Below are 18,689 nucleotides of genomic sequence, written 5' to 3'. Positions count from 1 at the left end.
TAAAATGCCAGTGGTCAGGATATATTAACCCTCCCACCATCACTAGCCCCCATGGACCTGCCTTGGTGGTAGTATATGCTGGGCGATATTAAGAAAGAAAAACATCAGTGCCGACAAGTAGCCTGTTGAGATGGGGCCAGGAAAAGTGCTGAGAAGTGGGATGATGCAGGACACTGAAGAGGTCTAGCCAACCACGAGCTGTTCAGAGCAGCAGCAGGTGAAGAAGATGGGAACTCTGACAATGCTACCACCTAACAATGAGCTTTTCATAGAATAGTAGTGGCAGGAAGGGGAGGGACAAGGGTATTGGAAAGGGCAGTGGAGTGGGCAGGATACAATGGGAGGAGTAGTAGGGGGAGAAAGGGGAAGGGCAAAACAACGCATGGGGCAGCCTACCATCTTTGAATCCTGTAAAATAATACAATAGAGGCCTATACAATACATAGTAAGACATTGACCATGTCTTTAAATTCTCATTGTGGGTAGCTAAATAGCTCCTAAAATGAGCTTCTGAACTTAACACCTGTACACAGTCGCTGATTTTATAAGGTGCTCAGCAGTTTGTAGGTGCAAGTAGCATAGCATCCTGTGCTTCTATGGCCAACTGCTAAAGCACTTACTTTGTTTTTGCTAAGTTAAAACTCTTACTGAAGTCAATAAGGTAGTGTTCTGCGTAAGCATTGAATACAAACTACATCATTTCCCTGTAGTTTGTGTTACTAAAATAGCCCAGGAATATTGTAATGATCCTTTCTCTCGCTGTTCCATTTATCAGTTTTTACTTTAAAAATTTAGTTAGTATATTTGGGAAAAAGCAAATCTATCAGGAAGGTCAATAAATAAAAATATCTCCAGCTCTTATTATCAACTTGGGCTCCTAGGCAGGGAAAGCAGTTGAAAAACGGGGGTTCTCTTCTCACAAGTGACTATGTAACATAACATTCCTGCTCTTCAGATCTGATCCCTAAGTCTATTCAGAGTCTTATCTTCCTACATAAGTGACAAAAATAAGCGCTTTTTACTTCTGCTAGCTCTGCGGGACTAACATAAGCCCTGGTACTTCAAATGCTTACACACATGCTTAACTTAATGCATACATGTGGCCTCACGGGGGTCAATGGAGCTAGCCACATGAGTAAAGTTACACATATGCTTGTGTTTGTAGGTTAAGAATTATAGCTAGAAGCGAATAAGCTGGATTTGACTCCTTTCTGCGTATCATCAATAGAATTGTTCACTACTTTCTGGTTAGTGCCAATTAGTCACACCTAGTTAAACCAAGTGAAGTGTCACTGAGGGCAGAATTTGAAGATGGTGGGGTTTCACAGAGGTTACTTGGGGTATAATTTACCTTGCAGCGTCTTTATTATTGATGATGAATAAGAAGGAAAGAAGCCTCTGTGGGGTTCCGCAGGGATTGGTTCTTGGCCCAATGCTATTGTTTTTGATTAATGGCCTGGAAGAAAACATACAATCCTCACTGATAAAAGTTTGCAGATGACATGCAATTTGGAAGAGTGGCATATAAGGAGGAGGACAGGTCACTCATACAGAGGGATCCAGATCTTTTGGTAAGCTGGGCACAAGCAAACAATATGCCTTTTAAAAGGGCTAAATGTAAATGTATACATCTCGGAACAAAGAACTCAGGCCGTATTTATATGATGGGGGGCCTCTATCCTAGGAAATGGTGACTCTGAAAAAGATGTGGGTGCTGTAGTGGCTAATCAGCTGAACATGAGCTCCCAGTGCGGCACTGTGACCAAAAAGGTCTGATGCAATCCTTGGTTGCATGAACGGGGGAATCTCAAGTAGCGATAGAGATGTTATTTTACCTCTGTATTGGGCACTGGTGTGACTGCTGCTGGAATAGTGTGTCCACCTCTGCTGTCCACAGTTGAAAAAGGATGTTGGTAAAGAGGAAAGAGCCACAAGAATGATTACAGGATTAAAAAACATGCCTTATAGTGATAGACCCAGAAGCTCAATCTATTTAGAAAAGGTTAAGGGGTGACTTGATTACAGTCGATAAGTACCTACATAGGAAACAAATATTTAATAATGTGCTCTTCAGTCTAGCAGAGAAAGGTGGAACACAGTCCAGTGGCTGGAATTTGAAGCTATACAAATTCAGCCTGGAAATAAGGCATAAAATGTTAATGGTGAGAGTAATTAATCATTGGAATTTACCAAGGGTCGTGGCAGATTCTCCATCACTGACAATTTTTAAATCAAGATTGGATGTGTTTCTAAAAGCTCTGCTCCATGAATTATTCTGGGGAAGTTCTATGGCCTGTGTTACACATGAGGTCAGACTAGATGATCACAATGGTCCCTTCTTAGTCCTGCCTCAGTGCAAGGGACTGGACTAGGTGACCTATTGAGGTCCCTTCCGGTCCTACATTTCTATGATTCTAGGCTTGGAAAGTATGACTCAATTAACTAGTTTGATTTACAATCCCCAAATTGAGTTTATGAAGTTCAGTTAGAACAGCTATTTTTGTACTTATAAATTAAGCACACTTGATACCAGAGTATCAGTGAGACACACTAAACAGGGAACTTCATAATATCATAGCAATACTGACTTCATTGGAGTTATGACAAGTAACACCAGCTGAAGATCTAGCCCAATGTTTCCAAGAAGTGAATCACCCTTATATTTTACAAGTGCCAATGTAGTGGATGGAGACAGGTGGGCATATTTTGACTGTCACCAATGCAGTTTAATACAAATTTGTGTCAGGCTTTGATTTATTTACTGAATATTTTAGCAAAGGATTTGAATGAGGATAAGGAATGTAATACGACATTTCCTGTTTTTGTTATTGAATGAAAAGTTATAAAGCTTACCTATTACCGCTAAAAAGTGTTTTCTTTTGCAGCCATTCCTCTGTAACACTAAGCAGTACTTCTGCATTTGTAGTGACACTGGTATTTGCAACTGTTACTATAGCAACTGTCTCCTTAACCACAGGCTGCTAAATTTATTGTTTGCATTGTCTATTAAGCAATAAAGTTAAAAGATATGGGTGCTGTAAGATAACCACACTCTTGGGGATAGAAGAAGGAAGAACTATAAAAGTGTTATTTCAAACAATAATACCCAATATCCTATCCTATTTTATTTACTTATGACATTGAAACATAACTCATTTTCCCTTCACAAAACTTACATGAATGTCATATACAGAATATAAACCATGCTAGACAAAGTAACAACTGCTTCATAAAAAGCAGTGTCTCATAACATTTTTCATCTTTGCTTTTATTTTAAATGGAAATAGAATCACTTAAGGCTTTTTAAGACCTTGGAGGATAGACTGAAGCAGTTATTCACATAGGCTGTGAGCCTGCAAGTGCTTCAACATGTGTTTAACTTTACGCACGAGTAGTCCTGTTGAAGTCAGTGAGACTACTCACGTGTGTAAAGTTAAGTGCATATATGTTTGCAGGATCAGGCCAGACAATGCACTTTTCAACCTCAATTTGCAGACTGAGTGTAAACTAAAGATGACTGATCTTGAAGAGAAGCTCGTATTTGAGGGGAAAAAAGGCACTTCAACAAAGCCTAAGTCCAAGAGAAATGTGCTCAGGAATGTTAAGAGTCCAATGGAAAAGATTAATTTTTAAGAAATAAACATTTCACTATAGTGTTTGCAACCTAAACCATGCAGTAGAGAACCTTAAAGTGAAATTGACAAATGTAGTTGAGAGGAAAACAAAAAATAGACAAAAGTAAATGTGCTTAAAAATGATCTTTGAATGATCTAATGTGGTGTTTATAACATACGGTAGATAAGAATTATTATTATGTTTAATCCATCAAAGAAATAAAACACTAAAATTATAATAATTGTATTTTTAAAAGGACTAAATTTGTAAGCTAATATGAGGTTCAATTTCCACAAACAACTTTAACTGATGTCCACATTATCTATTGGTATTCTGTATTATGTGGTACTGAATGACTAGGCCACTGGGACAGTCTGTCTTTAAAAAAAAAAAAGATGTCAGCCATTTTAGTAGGACACCGTTAACTTGAATATCACATATTGTCAGAAAATGTTGTATCACTTATAGTTACAAGTATCATTTATATTTACTAGAATTGAAAGAAGTTGGAATTTTCCCCTTTGTTTATTTTGTACATTTTGTGCACAGTCAGTTTTACTTTACCCTGTGTAATAACCAGTTAGGCCCTGAACCAACAAGTGCCGAGTCCGAACAAGTAGACCCATACACGATAGCAGCTGTACATCACCCTGGAATTCACCTGTGCACTAGTGCTATTGCCTTCAGTGCACACATTGAGGAATTGAAAAAAACCAAAACACTTAAATGCCCACAACCTTAACTCCAACCTTTTACATTGTGATTTTGTTATTATGGAACTGCCGTTTGTGGTTCCTCATAGCTGAGTTGAGTTTTGCAATTGAAGCTGGGTTTCAACCACTTTGCTTTGTATTAAGAGTACAGCATATCCTGCCCCAAATCACTATTTGGACACAGAATGAGTATTCTGAGAATTCACAAGTAAATCATTTAATTAGTTTTGAGTTAAAATGTAATTAAAAATAGGTCCATTACGAAATTTAGCACCTAGTGTCAAGCTGCTTGTTTTTTTTGTTGTTGTTTTTGTGTTTGCTTTTTTTGTTTGTTTGGGATCTGGAATGATCTTAATAAACAGACTCTTCCAACTTCCCATATAGTTAAAACTGATTGATATTTCATGCATTGGCTACTTTTGACATTTTATTTTTCAAACAAGTCATAAAAGAAATCCAGACATGTTAAGGTCTGAACATACACAGTTAAGGCAGCCCAACAACCTTAATTCTGCCCTGTAGTGACACCCTGAGGGAGGAAAAAAAAACAACCTAATATGCCTTTAACTAGAAGTCCCCTAGAAGTTTTTTTTGGAATTACACTTAGGCTTTGTCTACACTAGCACTTTTTGTAGGGAAACAGCACAGAAACCCCTGACTGACATAAGTTTCATGAACAAAAGAGCTGGTGTGGACAGTGCTATGTCTGGGGGAGACGCTCTCCCGCTCACATAGCTACCACTACTTGTTGGGGGGCGGTTTAATTATGCCAGCGGAAGAGCTCTCTCCCGCTGGTATAGAGCAGCTACATGGGAGACCTTACAGCGGCACAGCTACAGCGGTACAGCTGTGCCTCTGTAAGGTTCGTAGTGTAGATGTAACCCATAGTAGATTGTGTAGGCTGACTTCATTGCACACTTTATCCCTCCGTTCCTCCTACAAGCTCCCTGTATATCACCCTTCCATCCCACTCTATTGTAGGGACTCCTTGCAACCCCATTGCCACCATCCTGTCCCTCATGCCTTGGGCTTTGTGTCCCAACCGCTTCCCTCATACCAGGGTCCCGGATTCTCTACCTCAACCCCAGGGACTCACCCCCATTCCCTCTTCTACCCATATTCCACTTTCCCCCTTCTCCTATATGCTAGAGTTCCCCAATCTCCCTCTGCTAGGGATTCTGTGTACCCCCATTCCCAGTCCTCCTGTACCAGGGTCACCCATTCTTCCCCCATGCCAGCAATTATGTGTGGATCCCCATTGCCTCTCCTCACCATTCCAGTGGCTCTGTGTGGTCCCCTCCCCCATGCCAAGGTCTCTCTGCCCTCCATTTGCCCCTCCCCAATGCCAGGGGTTTTGTGCATGCCCCCATCCCATTATTATATGTCTTCTTCTTGTCTGAAAGATAAGTCATCCATGGGGTCAACATGTTAGTGTTACATCTTTTTGACGTGAGCAGCTAGTCAAAGTTTGAGGTTCTGTGGATGTTCCAACTGGGAGTAGAAATCAAGGATGGAATCTGGTATTTTCTTTGATGCAATCTTGTTTCTTTACAAGGAATGTACAAAGTCCTGCTTCTTTGAATGTAGGAGGAACCAAAAACAGGAGATAGCTTCTTTGATTACAGCACCAAGCCTCTCTGGACTGCACCAGACCCAAAAGCTCTCTGATCTTGGCTTATGCCAGTGTCAAGCCCTGTTTATGGGATCCTGCTTGGCTTGCTCTGCTTCAGTCTCTCCCTGTTTCTTGTTTGTACCCCAGATTGTATTTTTACACACGCTCGGCTGGTCAGAACAATATCCAATGGACCCTTCCACACACACGGTGCTAGTTTCTGGACAAACTAACTCTAGTAGGCCTTGCTTTAGGTGTGGTCCCTTAACACTATCTATTTTAAGAGACGAGCACATTCACAGCAAGCCAGCACTAGGCATAATCAGACTAAGCAATTGCTTAGGGCCCAGAGCAGCTCAAGGAGGCCCCCCCCCTTAGCTTTTTTAGTACAGTAGAACCTCAAAGATACAAACACCAGACTGACTGGTTGACCAGACACCATGTGAAACCGGAAGTAACCAATCAGATAACAACGGAGACAACCTCCCTCCCCGCCAAAAAAAAAAAAAAAAAAAGCAAATACTACTGTACTGTGCCTGTATTGCACCTTAAAGGTAGGCATATCTGGGCTGCCTGTCCCACCTCGCTCCCACCCCCACGTGCAGGGCAGCCACTTACAGCTAGGTGGTGAAGATGCTGGGGCTGCCAGCCCAAGGCAGCTGGAGCCGGCAGAGCAGGAGCAGTGCTGGGGTCTGCTCCACTTTAACCCCCACTCCGAGGGGGATGCACTGTTTCCCCCCAGGATCCAGCGGAGAGGGGGACTCGCTGTTTTCTCTCGCGTGCACACACGGGACGGGACGGGGACAAGTTTGCAAACTCAGTCCAATCCAGGGAAGGAAGCTGCCAGCGCTGAGGTGGGAGCTCAGCTGCTGTTGAAGCCTGGCCTGGAGTGTCAGCTGCTGGAGTTGCAGCCCAAACTGTGCTTTATGCAGAGTTACCAACAACCTCCATTTCCCAGGTGTCGTAACTCTGAGGTTCAGATGTATGTGTTTTGTGTGGGGGAGGGGGGAAATATGGGCTAGCTCTGCCTCTGCATTTACACATTAGTTTCAACCCCCTAACTCAACACACAAGATTTAACCTTAGCTCATAAATAAGGCTGATTTTGTCATGGATATTTTTGTAAAAGTCATGGACAGGTCACAGGTAATGAATAAAAATTCATGGAAGCTTGTCCCTGACTTTTACTAATAATATCCCTGACAAAATGGGGGCGAGGGGAGAGGAGGGTCAAGCACCCTGCACCACTGCACTGGCTGGGAGCTTGGAGGGACTCTTGACTGCTGGGCTGGGATCTGCAGGGTCCACTGGCGGGGGCTTGGGCCCTCCAGGGCATCCCTCACCACCCATGGAGGCTGTGGCATTCAGGGGATACCTTGCTGGTGGCTGGGGCACTCCGGGGAATTCCCCTGCTGCCCAAGGGGCCTGGAGAATCATAGAATATCAGGGTTGGAAGGGACCTCAGAAGGTCATCTAGTCCAACCCCTGCTCAAAGCAGGACTAATCCCCCATAGTTGCCCCAGATCCCTAAATGGCCCCCTCAAGGATTGAACTCACAACCCTGGGTTTAGCAGGCCAATGCTCAAACCACTGAGCAGGATTCCCCCAGTGCTGACAGGAGCTGGGGGGGCCACTGCCTATGGGGGCTGGGGAGTTGCCAGGGATTCCCCGCTGCTGGGAGCTAGGGGGTGCCCTGCTGCCAGTGGCAGCTGGGCTGCTGTGGGAAAGAAATGCTGTGTGACAGAAATGCTACTCAGTTGAGCACAAGGCCTTGCAAGCCTTTCTAAATATTAGTTTAATTTAGCCTAGGAGTACAAACACTTACATACCAGTCACAATTATGTGGCTATTGCATGGTGTCATTAGCTAGAGTTAAGCTAATAGAGTTAAGGTCATGGGGTGCTTAGGTAGTTCCAACCCTTAAAATATTTGCATTTCTTTTAAATTTAACCTTAACCCTCCATTTCCTGGGTTTGTGATGCTTGTTGTGGGGATAATCACAATATTATGCTTCTGATGTTGTTTACTGTTATTTTACAGATATGCACTCAATCTTAACTTTATTTTAATATAGGTTTTGTCTGGTTTTGGAATAGCATATATACATGTATTGATTAAGTCTATTTGTGTGGGAGGTTTAGTAGTATGTATTGACTATAGCTGATCTTGTTATTGGAAAGCCATAAAGTAGACATATAGTAGAACTTAATGTTTTTGGTAGGGCAGTGATTTTCAACCTTTTTGCTTTTGCAGACCCCTAAAACATTTCAGATGGAGGTGCAAACCCCTTTGGAAATCTTAGACGTAGGGTGCAGATGCCGATGGTCTGCGGACCACAGGTTGAAAAACACTGTTCTATGGTAAGGACTACCTTTCAGTACCTACCTGAGACATAGTCTGCGGACCACAGGTTGAAAAACACTGTTCTATGGTAAGGACTACCTTTCAGTACCTACCTGAGACATAGTCTGCGGACCACAGGTTGAAAACCTCTGTGGCAGGGTAAGAAACGTTGACTCTAATAAATATTGCCTTCTTTCTCTGGAGGGTGTAAGTTTCAGTTTACATGCTAACTGTGTAAATTAGGTGTCGCTTTGGGAGTTGGGGTGAGAGTGGAGTTTGAGGCAGCGGACTGCTCCGTTAGGGTAGGGTGCTGGTGAATTGAAAGGGTGCGTGTGAGACCAGGAGGGTGGCCGCTAGCAGGTCATGGCGGGGGGGCGGGCGGGCGACGACGACGACACGGACGCTACCCTTCCTTTATACTTTTTTGCGATGCAAGAAATACATTGCAGCAGCAATCTTAAGTCTCCGCTCAGCCCAGGTTTGGGCTGTATTGTTTTTTCTATGGGGAGGGAACACAACAAAGCCGATATTGCACGCACCCTGCTTGTGCCTGGAGGACGGAGGCTGGGAGCGCTGGGCTGCCGCAGACAGCTGGACTGAGCGGCTGGCGATGCTCCCGGCGGGCTGGGCAAGGTCCCTCCCCGCGAACAGGTCGGTGCCTCCCTCCTTGAGCTGGGGGAGCCCCGTGGGCTGGGAGGTCCGGCGCCGGGAGCACAAGGGGCGGCCCTCCCGGCAATACCGGGCTGCCGCTGCTCCCCGCCTCCCGGCTCCAGAGGGGCCGCCCGCGGCGCGGCCAGTCCCTCCCCCCGGGGAGCAGCCGGCGGCGGAGCGGGGAAGGGGAGGGTCTAGCGCTCGGCGCACCGAGCCGGGCACGGAGGGAGCTGCCGGACGGGCGGCTCCTGCCGGGTTCCGGGCCGGAGACGGCGGCGGCATGGCCGAGGCTGGCGGGGCCGGGGCGGGAGCGGCAGGAGGCGGCGGGGCCGGGGGGCTGCAGCAGGGCTCCCCGGCCGCGGGGGGGCTGGCTGCCGGCGGGCCGGCCCGTGCTGCTGCCGCCGCCGCCGCCGCCGCCGCTGAGAGCCCCGGGGGCGGCGGGGAGCCCGGCTCGGCCCGCAGCGCGGGGAAGAAGGCGCAGCTGCGCTCCGCTCCGCGGGCCAAGAAGCTGGAGAAGCTGGGCGTCTACTCCGCCTGCAAGGTACCGAGCCGAGCGGCGGGGGGCTGGGCAGGTCCAGTCCCTGGCCTGGGGGCGGGGCCGGGCTCCGGCCCCTGCCGCCTGGGGAGCGCGGAAGCGGCTGCGCCTTGGTTGTTTGTCTTTGGTTTGAAACCAGGCGCAAAAAGGGAGGCCCCTAAAATGGAGTTGGGGAATTGGGGAATGGTGTATGTGGGAGCAACCCGCGCCCCCCCCCGCAGTGCTCCCGGGCCCCCATCCCCCAGCTTGTCACCCCCTCCAGCACGCACCGGCCAGCTGCCTTCTCCCCTGTGCACCCTCCGCAGTAACCAACCCGTCCTGCCACCTTTTGCCTCTGGGCAGCCTTCGCCCTGCAAACCCCCCCAGCCACAGTCACCTTCACCCCCTGCATTAACCTCGGACCAACCCGCCCTCTTCTCCCTTTTGCAAACCCCTCCCTACCACCTTCACCCCCCTGCAACAACCCCGGGCACAGATACACCCCCGCCTGCCACTCCCCTGTAGCAACCCCCTCCTGTCCACTTCCCCCCGCAAACCGCTCCCTGCCACTGCACCCCTTTTGCCTCTGTGCAATCTCTTTCCTGCCACCACACCCCTCCCCCTCCATCTCTTGGCCACCTTCACCCCTTGGAAGAGCCCCCATGCGACCCCCCCTTTGCAGACCCCCGTGCCCCCTGCACTTTGTGGGTTGTTGTTGTGAAATTTGCATGGAAGATCAGACCGAGGGGAGAGCCCCTCCTTTTCTCCTGAACAGCAGGAAGAGGGAACTTGGCCGTAGGAAGGTGGGGGCGGGACATCGGAGAATATTGCCCGTTTCTGCAGATATAGTGGCTGATGGGGCAGGGGTGTCTAAAGGTATGTGTGCGGAAGACGGTGCACATATCTGTCGGGAAGGCGATTTAGGCCAGCAGCACACACCAGCCCCTGTCATTACTGTATTATTTGTTTGGTGAAATCCTGCTGCAGCTGCTTGCCTTGTAAACACAGGATTTGGCAGCGGGACAAGCCCCAGCTTTGAACGCTGTTGCCTTGTTATTTTAACCCCCCCACCCCCGTTGTCCTCCCCCCATGTTTGCAAGACGCTGCCTGGCAGATCCCGGTGCCTGCAGTGGCCCCTGCACGGGGGAGACGGGTGCAGGGCCAGGGTGGGAGTTGGGATCTGCAGCTGCACTCCTGGCCGCCGGGGCCCAGAGCTTGGCAGCAGCGCCTTTGTTTTGACAGGATGACAGCTGAAGGAGGCGGGGACTTCGCCTTGTTGCTTCTGCGGCCTCTGGCTGACAAAAACATTGTATTACTGGATTATCAGTAATGTGACGAGGTCAGAGCCCAGCAGCCAGTGGTGAAGGAGCTTTCCCAGGGCTCATCCTAAAGTTTCTTTCCTTTCTTCTCCTCCCTTTCTAGAGAAAAGAGTCCAGGCTATGCACATTCATTCAAACACTATTAGAGACTGGGTCTTGAAGCTCTTGATTTTATTAATCTTTAAAAACACTTTAATTTTTTTTTTTAAAACACCAGGGAGCAATGATGGCTGTTTGATGGTTTTAGCTTGGTTCCCAGTGGGGGGCTGTTGGCATCACAAAAGCCACTGCTAGAATTGGCACTCTCCTCTGCGGTCTTGGCAGAGAAGCACAGGAGTGAGTGCAGCCTCTTAACTCCCACAAGCTTATCCCTACTGGTCACGATTTAGGCAAATTGGGGAAGTTGATGTTGCCATTGCCTTTGCTTCTATGGGGAAATAGGCTATGTTAGTCTCTGGGGTCATTAATCCAGCACCTTTGATGAGCGGTTAGCTCATGTAAATTATTTTCAGTACTGAAAAGCATTACTAGAAGTATTGAGGTGAAAAAGAAAACTGAGAAACTGTAGAGCAGTTATAAAGCAGATAGCCTGATTGCAAGGGTCAAGTAGAATTGAAAAGAGCAGCATGTCTAGTTAAAGCCTCAGTGAGATTGGCTCTAGTTACCTGAGAGATTGATTCTTCTATAGCTGTGGCCGTTCAAAACACCTATGTTTCACCAGAACAGTGAAAGTGTTGACTGGCAGTAGGAGCCAGGGGCTTCTGAACGCAAGAGACGGAACCTTCATGGGAGCTGAAATTGATGGAACTCAATCCCATAAGAATGAACACTTTCAGAATTAAATGTGAAATGAATTTCTTTGATTTAGCTCTCTCTGAATAATTTGTTGATGCAACACTCCTACCCACAAACATAAGCAAGCAAACAAATACCTTTCCTATGAAGGAATCATACTTTTTCTCCTTTAGGCTGGGAGGGAAGGAAGAAAGGGGAGAGGTGCTATTTCTAAATATTTGGCAGGTGTTCAGGTACCATAGTGATGGGGCTATACAAGAAATAGTATTTGCAGGAGGTTGCAATAGTGAAGAGGTTAACTTTGAAATTTCATGCTTTATGTCTCAACCTTTGATTCATTTTTGTGTTTGATTTCACAAGCTCTTAGATCACTGAAGTATGTAATTAGTGTTCCCATTCATGCAGTAAGCATATGTGAATACTGTAACAAAAGAGTAAATCTATGTATAGTTGTTCACCTTAGAGAGCGCAGGAAATGTGCTTGTCACTCAGCATGTTTGGCATTCTCTAGTCCTTGTATTTTTCTCCTCCCCCACTCCAGTGTGCATCACAGCAGTCAGCAAGATGGAATTTATTAGAATCTTAACCTTTGAGGGGCTGTAAGTAGCAAAGGAAGAGAGAACATTGATTAGGTCTGAAGAGACATGACAACACAGGAAGGATCAGAGAAGGTGAGAACACTGAATGGAGGAAGACTAAAGTGCTGGCCTATCTGGTAGCAAATGTTGCTATGCCAGAGATAAGACTTCCACAATGCTCTACTTCCACCCTTTGCTCCTCTGGAAGTAGGTTGTTCATACCTTACAGCTATTGCTCTCTAATTATGCCCTCTGGTTCATCTTTGAGAGGCACTGGCAAACTCTGCAGGGAGTGTGTCTGTGATGCTGTGCACAGAGCCTTTGGTGGAGAGAAAAAAGGAAAGATCTTATAGGACTATCCCTTAAGGAGGATACAAAGGAGAGGCAGGGCATAGGAAAGACAAAGCACTTTTACTAGAAAACAAGACGATAAAAATAAACATATATTCAGCACTACAAGTGTTTTTACAAAAACTGTCTTCATTAATTTTAATTTTCTATGTGACATACTTTTTAAAAAAGCTCTCTAAAACCTCAAGTTAAAGTGCACAATTTACTTTAGATAGGCAAAATAGTATACAATTAAAATGAATTAAAACTCCCCTTTTTATTGGTATGCTTTGTAGTGCATTGAAATGGACACTATTATAAATATGAATGAATTCATAAATATTTATTTTCCCCAGCATGCGATTTGAGCATTTGAATGCAAGCTTGGCAATCATTGGTATGAAAATAGCACTGTGTGACTTATACTCATAAATGCATTTAGTGAAGATTGGAGGAGGAAAATCATTGGCTTTTTATACATGTTCTTTCATGTGATGTAAACCATGTCTCATTGGGAGCTATATAAATGTCTTTAAGTATGTACTATTTTTGTACTCTTGCATTTTCTATATATTAAAACAGGATTATTTTTTATTCTTAGTTATATGTAGTACAGTAATTCCTAGAGGTTACAACTGCGACTGGAGCCCCATGGAGTTTGGCATTGTACAAACACTTAGACCATGTATGCACTGTGGGTATTAAAGCAGCACGTTAGTGTAAATGCAGCCTGTAGTGACAGAAAGGGTTTTTCCATTGCTGTAAGAACACCACCTTCTAAAGTGACAGTAGCTAGGTCGACAAAAACATTTTTCCTGGCTGTGTCTACACTGGGGATTGGATTGGCTCAGCTGTGAGGCTCAGGTGTGTGATTTTTCACATCCCTGAGTGTCTTAGATATGTTATCCTAAATTTTAAGCTCATACCAGGCCATAGTAGGAAACAGTCCCTGCCCTGAAGAGCTTAGTCTAAATAAATGAGACAGACAAAATGTTGGAGGGGAAATGAAGAGGTGAAAGCGTGTCAGAAGAAAATTAGAGCCAGCGTAGAACCCAGCTCCCCTGAGCCCCAGCTCAGCGATCTATCCGCTGGACCACATTGCTTTTCATCAGGTTCTAGTTGTGCACTACTTCTGTAATGTTTAGATCCTGCGGTGAGCTCGGTGAGGGTGGACCTGTGTGCTCAGGTGGAGTCCCATTTCATGTGAAAGTAGGAGCTAATGACATATCTATTTCGTGTAATATTTCTGTCTTAGTTAATGTTACCTGCTTTATAGGACTGACTGAGATGATCCTTGACTGTCCTACCTTTTGCTTAGCTTTGTACTTTGGAAGTATAACTTTTGGAAGCGTCTCTGAATGATAAATTAGTGTGTGAAAAAGAGTTGTTAGAGTTGTTCTCTGGACTATGTATAGTTCCATAGACTCAGATGTTTACTGCTTTCTCAATATCAGTTTAAAAGCTGGGGCAAACCTGTCTAACGAGGGTTTTGGGCCCAATCCAACTTCCATTAAAGTAAATAAAAAATCAGCCACTGACTTACATGTGCATTGGGGAATGGGGGAACAGGTCCATATTAGCCTACAGCCACTATAAAAGTAACAGCAAAATAGGAATAAATCAGATTCTAAAATTTGTCCTAAGAAATCTAAGGGCTCTACAGAATGCTTTAGTCAAATGGATCTGTTCCCCTCTTAATATCTCTGTGATTCTTCTCAGTGTGATATATTTTCATGGAGGATACTCGAAATTTGAGTAGGAACAATTAGGAATAACTTTTGCAAAATTATCAACGTTTTTGTTTTCATCCGCATGAAGCATGTAATAGTTTATCATTGTTTTGAGGTTACTGCTTGCTGCGGAAAGATGACTTTGCTAAATTTAGACACCCTAAACAGACTTGTATAACTTTTCTTTCTAAATCTGAAGGAAAGATAATCTTGTGTAAGGTTTTTGTTCCACCCCCTGTAATTCAGCAATTAACCTATTACATCCTACTCCCCCTTTAATTACTAAATAGGTCAGTCCTTCAAAGAGCCAAGTACAATGCCTAGCTCAAAGAGCTAATTCTCAGAGTCGTAGGGTCCTTTAATTTGCAGCTAATCTAGCTCAGAATTTGTACCTTTCTATGTTCATTTCCCCATCTTTAAAATGGGGATCCTATTTCTTAGCATGTGAGGTATTGTGAAACATCACTCTTTAATCTTCTTTAAGCATTTTTAGAACCTTAGATGAGAGGTTGCATGTGCAACCTTAAGTTTGTCATTTTCTGACTTTTGAATGCTTCATTTTATAATCTTAACATTGTAATTCCACAATTAAAACAAACAACCATGGAGCTATTAATATAGAGTATCTGAAGCATGCTATTTTCAGACTCATTTTGGACATAGTGTCAGTGTACAAGGTTCTAAAGTGTAGGTCAGCCGTTTGTCTGTTGGACAGCAAATAATATTAAATGTAAAAGTTGTTTTTGGTTATTCTTGGTTCCTGGACAACATACTTTCCTAGTCTTAATACTTTAATTACATATAATATAGAGAAGGAGTTCTTGTGGCACCTTAGAGACTAACAAATTTATTTGAGCATAAGCTTTCGTGAGCTACAGCTCACTTCATCGGAGTGAGCAGTAGCTCACGAAAGCTTATGCTCAAATAAATTTGTTAGTCTCTAAGGTACCACAAGTACACCTTTTCTTTTTGCGAATACGGACTAACACAGCTGCTACTCTGAAACCTGACATAATATAGAGGTATCATGAGGATTCAAATGTTCATATTTTTTACATTGCTTTTATCAAGTAAAGCCCATTGTAATTGCTAAGTTTTGTACTAATCCAAATCTTTCCAGCATGGGTTGAGGATGCTTCTGAGATAGCATACAAAATTACCTGTTGTGGCCATTTAAGGAACAGTGTTAATGTCCCCTGTGTTGGAAGGATGAAGCTCAAAACCAAAGTTCTTGAAGGCTGTGGTAAGGCAGGGGAAAATGAAAGTATCTTAAGTGTCCTTTATTAAAGCCCTGCAGATGGCCTAGAAAATCAATACAAGAACTGGATGTACTAGGTCAGATACTCCTCCCAGACACCTTCCCCCCAAGACTGCTTTTGAAGCTAAATTAAGTATTTGAGGAGGTAATTTCATACTTTCCTTTCTAACAAAAAGCAGGTGAGTGACATGTGAAAAGAAAAACCATCATGAGAGGGTCAGAGAAAGAAATGAGTGAAGAAAACACGGCGGAAGACTCAAAACAACTCAACAGGATGTAAGCCACTAAGGAATGCACACTGAGTATTCAATGTATTTGCACTGTCAGGGTCCATAATGAAGGCTTAGTTATCAAGAGGACCTTGTTCAGGTTGTGCTGCTGTGTTGCTGACCAAGCTTTTATGCTGTATCTGGTGCTTTATGCTGAGTTTTTAAATGTTAATGTTTGTTTGAGGCAGAGATCTCTGGAATATTGGAACAAAAGAATTGAACATCTGTTTCAAAAGATCTGGCTAGGTTAGGAAGTACAATTGAGGGCAGAAAAAATCTGCCACTGAACGTATTTTATGTTCTGTGGGAGGGTTGATATTTAAATCTGGCAGTTTAACTGAGCTGTTATCACTATTCATACATCTGTTTGTTTGCATCTTTGGTGTTAATTATCGTGTGATGCTAAAGTTTGTGTAGTTACTTGCTGTTTATGGATTTAAGGATTTGGAGTAAACATTGTGTTGTGTGCTTATGTGAAATGTTGACTGATGCTCATAAGAAATTATCTTAGAATTCTTTAGCCAAGCTTTTCTTACTATTTTTATTAGCTATGATTGACGCAGCTACAAGCTTAATATTTGAGTGGCTTTTTTATAGCATTAAACATTGCCTTTTGTTAGAGACATATTTGGGTCTGAGTGGAAAAAAACCCCAGTTCTGACAGACACATAGGGAGAAAATGGATGGATCAAATCCAAGTCCCTTTTAAAAAATATTCTGGTTTCTGTTTTTCAGAGCTTCTTTATTACTATCTTTTGAATTTTCCTTAATGATACTTTGTTATAGTCCAGACTGCTCTTTCTTTCTCTCACAAATAACTTGCATTAGTGCAATGCTAAGGTTCTACATTTACAGTTATAAATTAGAAATTGCAAAAATTAGCAGTTTCATGGTAACACTGACTTTCCCACAGAGCATGTATGGGAAATTTGGGCGGCATCAGGTTTTGTTTTGCTCTGCAACCTAAGAAAAAATATGGTATCAAACAATCTCAAAGGGTATGTCTATACTGCAATAAAAGACTTGTGGCCCAGACGTGGCTGGCCCAGGTCAGCTGAGTTGGACTGCAGGGCTGTCCAGTTGCAGTGTAGACGTTTGGGCTCAGGCTGTGGCCCAGCCTCTGAGATCCTGCAAGGGGGGAGGATCTCAGAGCCCGAGGCCCAGCCTGAGCCCAGATGTCTGCACTGCAATTTTATTACCCCATAGCCCAAGCTCAGAGAGCCTGAGTCACCTGATCCAGGCCCTGAGACTTGATGTTGTAGTGTAGACATATTCAAAAAGATACTCTGTTGTAAACCCTGGAAAGGTTTACAACAGAGAGTATCCTTGGCTCACCGGCATCACTCAAACCTTTGCCTTTTATCCTAGTAACTAAAAATAAACAGGTTTCACAGCCGTTGGGTGACTAAAACAAAAGTAGGACCCATGCTTGTCAGTATGTGAAAAATAAGAGTGCTTCTCCAGATAAGCTGGATATCTGTGGTCTTCCAGATACTGGTGTATATTCAGGTATTTTTCTTATGCCTCGTCTACACTTACCAGGGGTTCAATGTGCGGCAATCGATGTGCAGTGGTTGATTTAGCGGGTCTAGTGAAGACCCCACTAAATCTACCACAGATCACTCTCCTGTTGACTCCTGTACTCCACCTGAACGAGAAGCGCAAGGGAAGTTGACGGGAGAGCGTCTCCAGTCGACATCACATAGTGTGGACCCCGTGGTAAGTAGATCTAAGTACATCTACTTCAGCTACGTTATTCATGTAGCTGTGTAATTTAGATCGATCTCCCCCGCGTAGTGTAGACAAGGCCTTGGAATGCTAGAGAAAACTGCACAGAAGTATAGCCTAAAATTCACTAGAATTAACATAAATCCTCCAGACCTCAGCTTATTTGGAAAAAAAAAATTATTGGAAAAAATTGTTCCTATAAGTCCTGCCCCTAGCTCCTCCAGAACTGACCCTCCCTTTTGCCACATACAGACTCATCTCCTGGGAGTAGGGTTGCCAACTTTCCAATAGCTGAAAACCGGACACCCCTGCCCCCATCCCCTGCCCTGCCTCTTCTCCTAAGGCCCTGCCCTTCCTCTTCCCCGAGACCACGCCCCCACTCACTCCTCTCCCACTCTCCCTCAGTTGCTTGCTTCTCCCTCCCCCGGGACTCACCTGCCACTTACAGAGCCAGGCTGGGAGAAGCTGACGCGGAGCCTGCCTGCCCGCCCGCCCAACTGGGGCACAGCAGTCAGGCTTTGGCTTAGAAAAGGAGCGAGGGGCTAGGGTGGGGCAGAGGGGGGGTTGGTCCCCAGAGCAAGGGGATGAGGAAGGGGCAATCAGGGCACAGGCTCGGGGGGTGAATGGGATCCCCCCAGGTAGCGGTGCCAGTATCTACCTCTCCACCGAAGGCTTGAGCTGTGGGTCCGAGAGCCCGTTCTCTCTGTTAGCAGCTGGGAAGCTCCTCCGGGCAGCAGCTGCTGCTGTTCCTGCTCTCTCCGCAGGGAGATCGCGGTTACTCCCAATAACCAGACTTTTAGTGTCTGGTCAGCAGTACTGACTGGACACTGCCAGGCCCAGGAGTGGTGGAAGTTCCCTAAAATTGAAGGGGCCACTGGTGCCCAAACTGTGGCTGGCTCCCATGCTGCCTCTTCCTGCAAGGATGCATCCCGGTGCCACATCTTCGCCCAAGGCTGCACCCCCCACTCGCTCCTCTCCACTCCTTCCCCCCTGTCGCTCGCCCTTATGGCTGGTAAAAAGTGGGAGGGCTATGCTTTTAAGTGATGGGGCCATGGCCTGTTGGCCCCCCGTTCCGGCACCCGTGCCAGATCCCCTTTTTGACTGGACTCCTGACAACCCTACCTGGGAGCTTAGTGGTTCCCTCCCCTACCTGGATACACCTCTCAGCTGCAGATAGCTGCTCACGTTTCTGCCAACCGTTTCATGCCCAGACAGTAGCATGTATGTGTGGAAG

At 45.1% G+C, this 18,689-nt stretch overlaps 1 protein-coding gene across 8 annotated transcripts in view; it reads left to right on the top strand.

Annotated features, from left to right (window-relative positions):
• The window catches only part of KAT2B (lysine acetyltransferase 2B), an 80,970-nt gene that overhangs the window by 3,288 nt on the left and 58,993 nt on the right, over nucleotides 1-18,689 (top strand). For 5 of the 8 annotated variants that reach the window (XM_073333502.1, XM_073333501.1, XM_073333500.1 and 2 more), the window contains exon 1: nucleotides 8,964-9,475. In XM_073333502.1, the coding sequence (XP_073189603.1) occupies nucleotides 9,215-9,475 (261 nt within the window). In that variant the 5' untranslated portion in view covers nucleotides 8,964-9,214. Of the gene's footprint in view, nucleotides 1-8,193; nucleotides 8,301-8,341; nucleotides 8,372-8,963; nucleotides 9,476-10,382; nucleotides 12,234-18,689 lie in introns of those variants that run through there. The other 3 variants (XM_073333503.1, XM_073333507.1, XM_073333505.1) reach the window with 3 other exon arrangements.

The sequence above is a fragment of the Lepidochelys kempii genome, chromosome 2, assembly GCF_965140265.1.
Source record: "Lepidochelys kempii isolate rLepKem1 chromosome 2, rLepKem1.hap2, whole genome shotgun sequence".
Taxonomy (NCBI): Eukaryota; Metazoa; Chordata; order Testudines; family Cheloniidae; genus Lepidochelys; species Lepidochelys kempii.
Note: the sequence above shows the minus strand (reverse complement) of the source record. Positions and strands in the feature narration are given on the sequence as shown.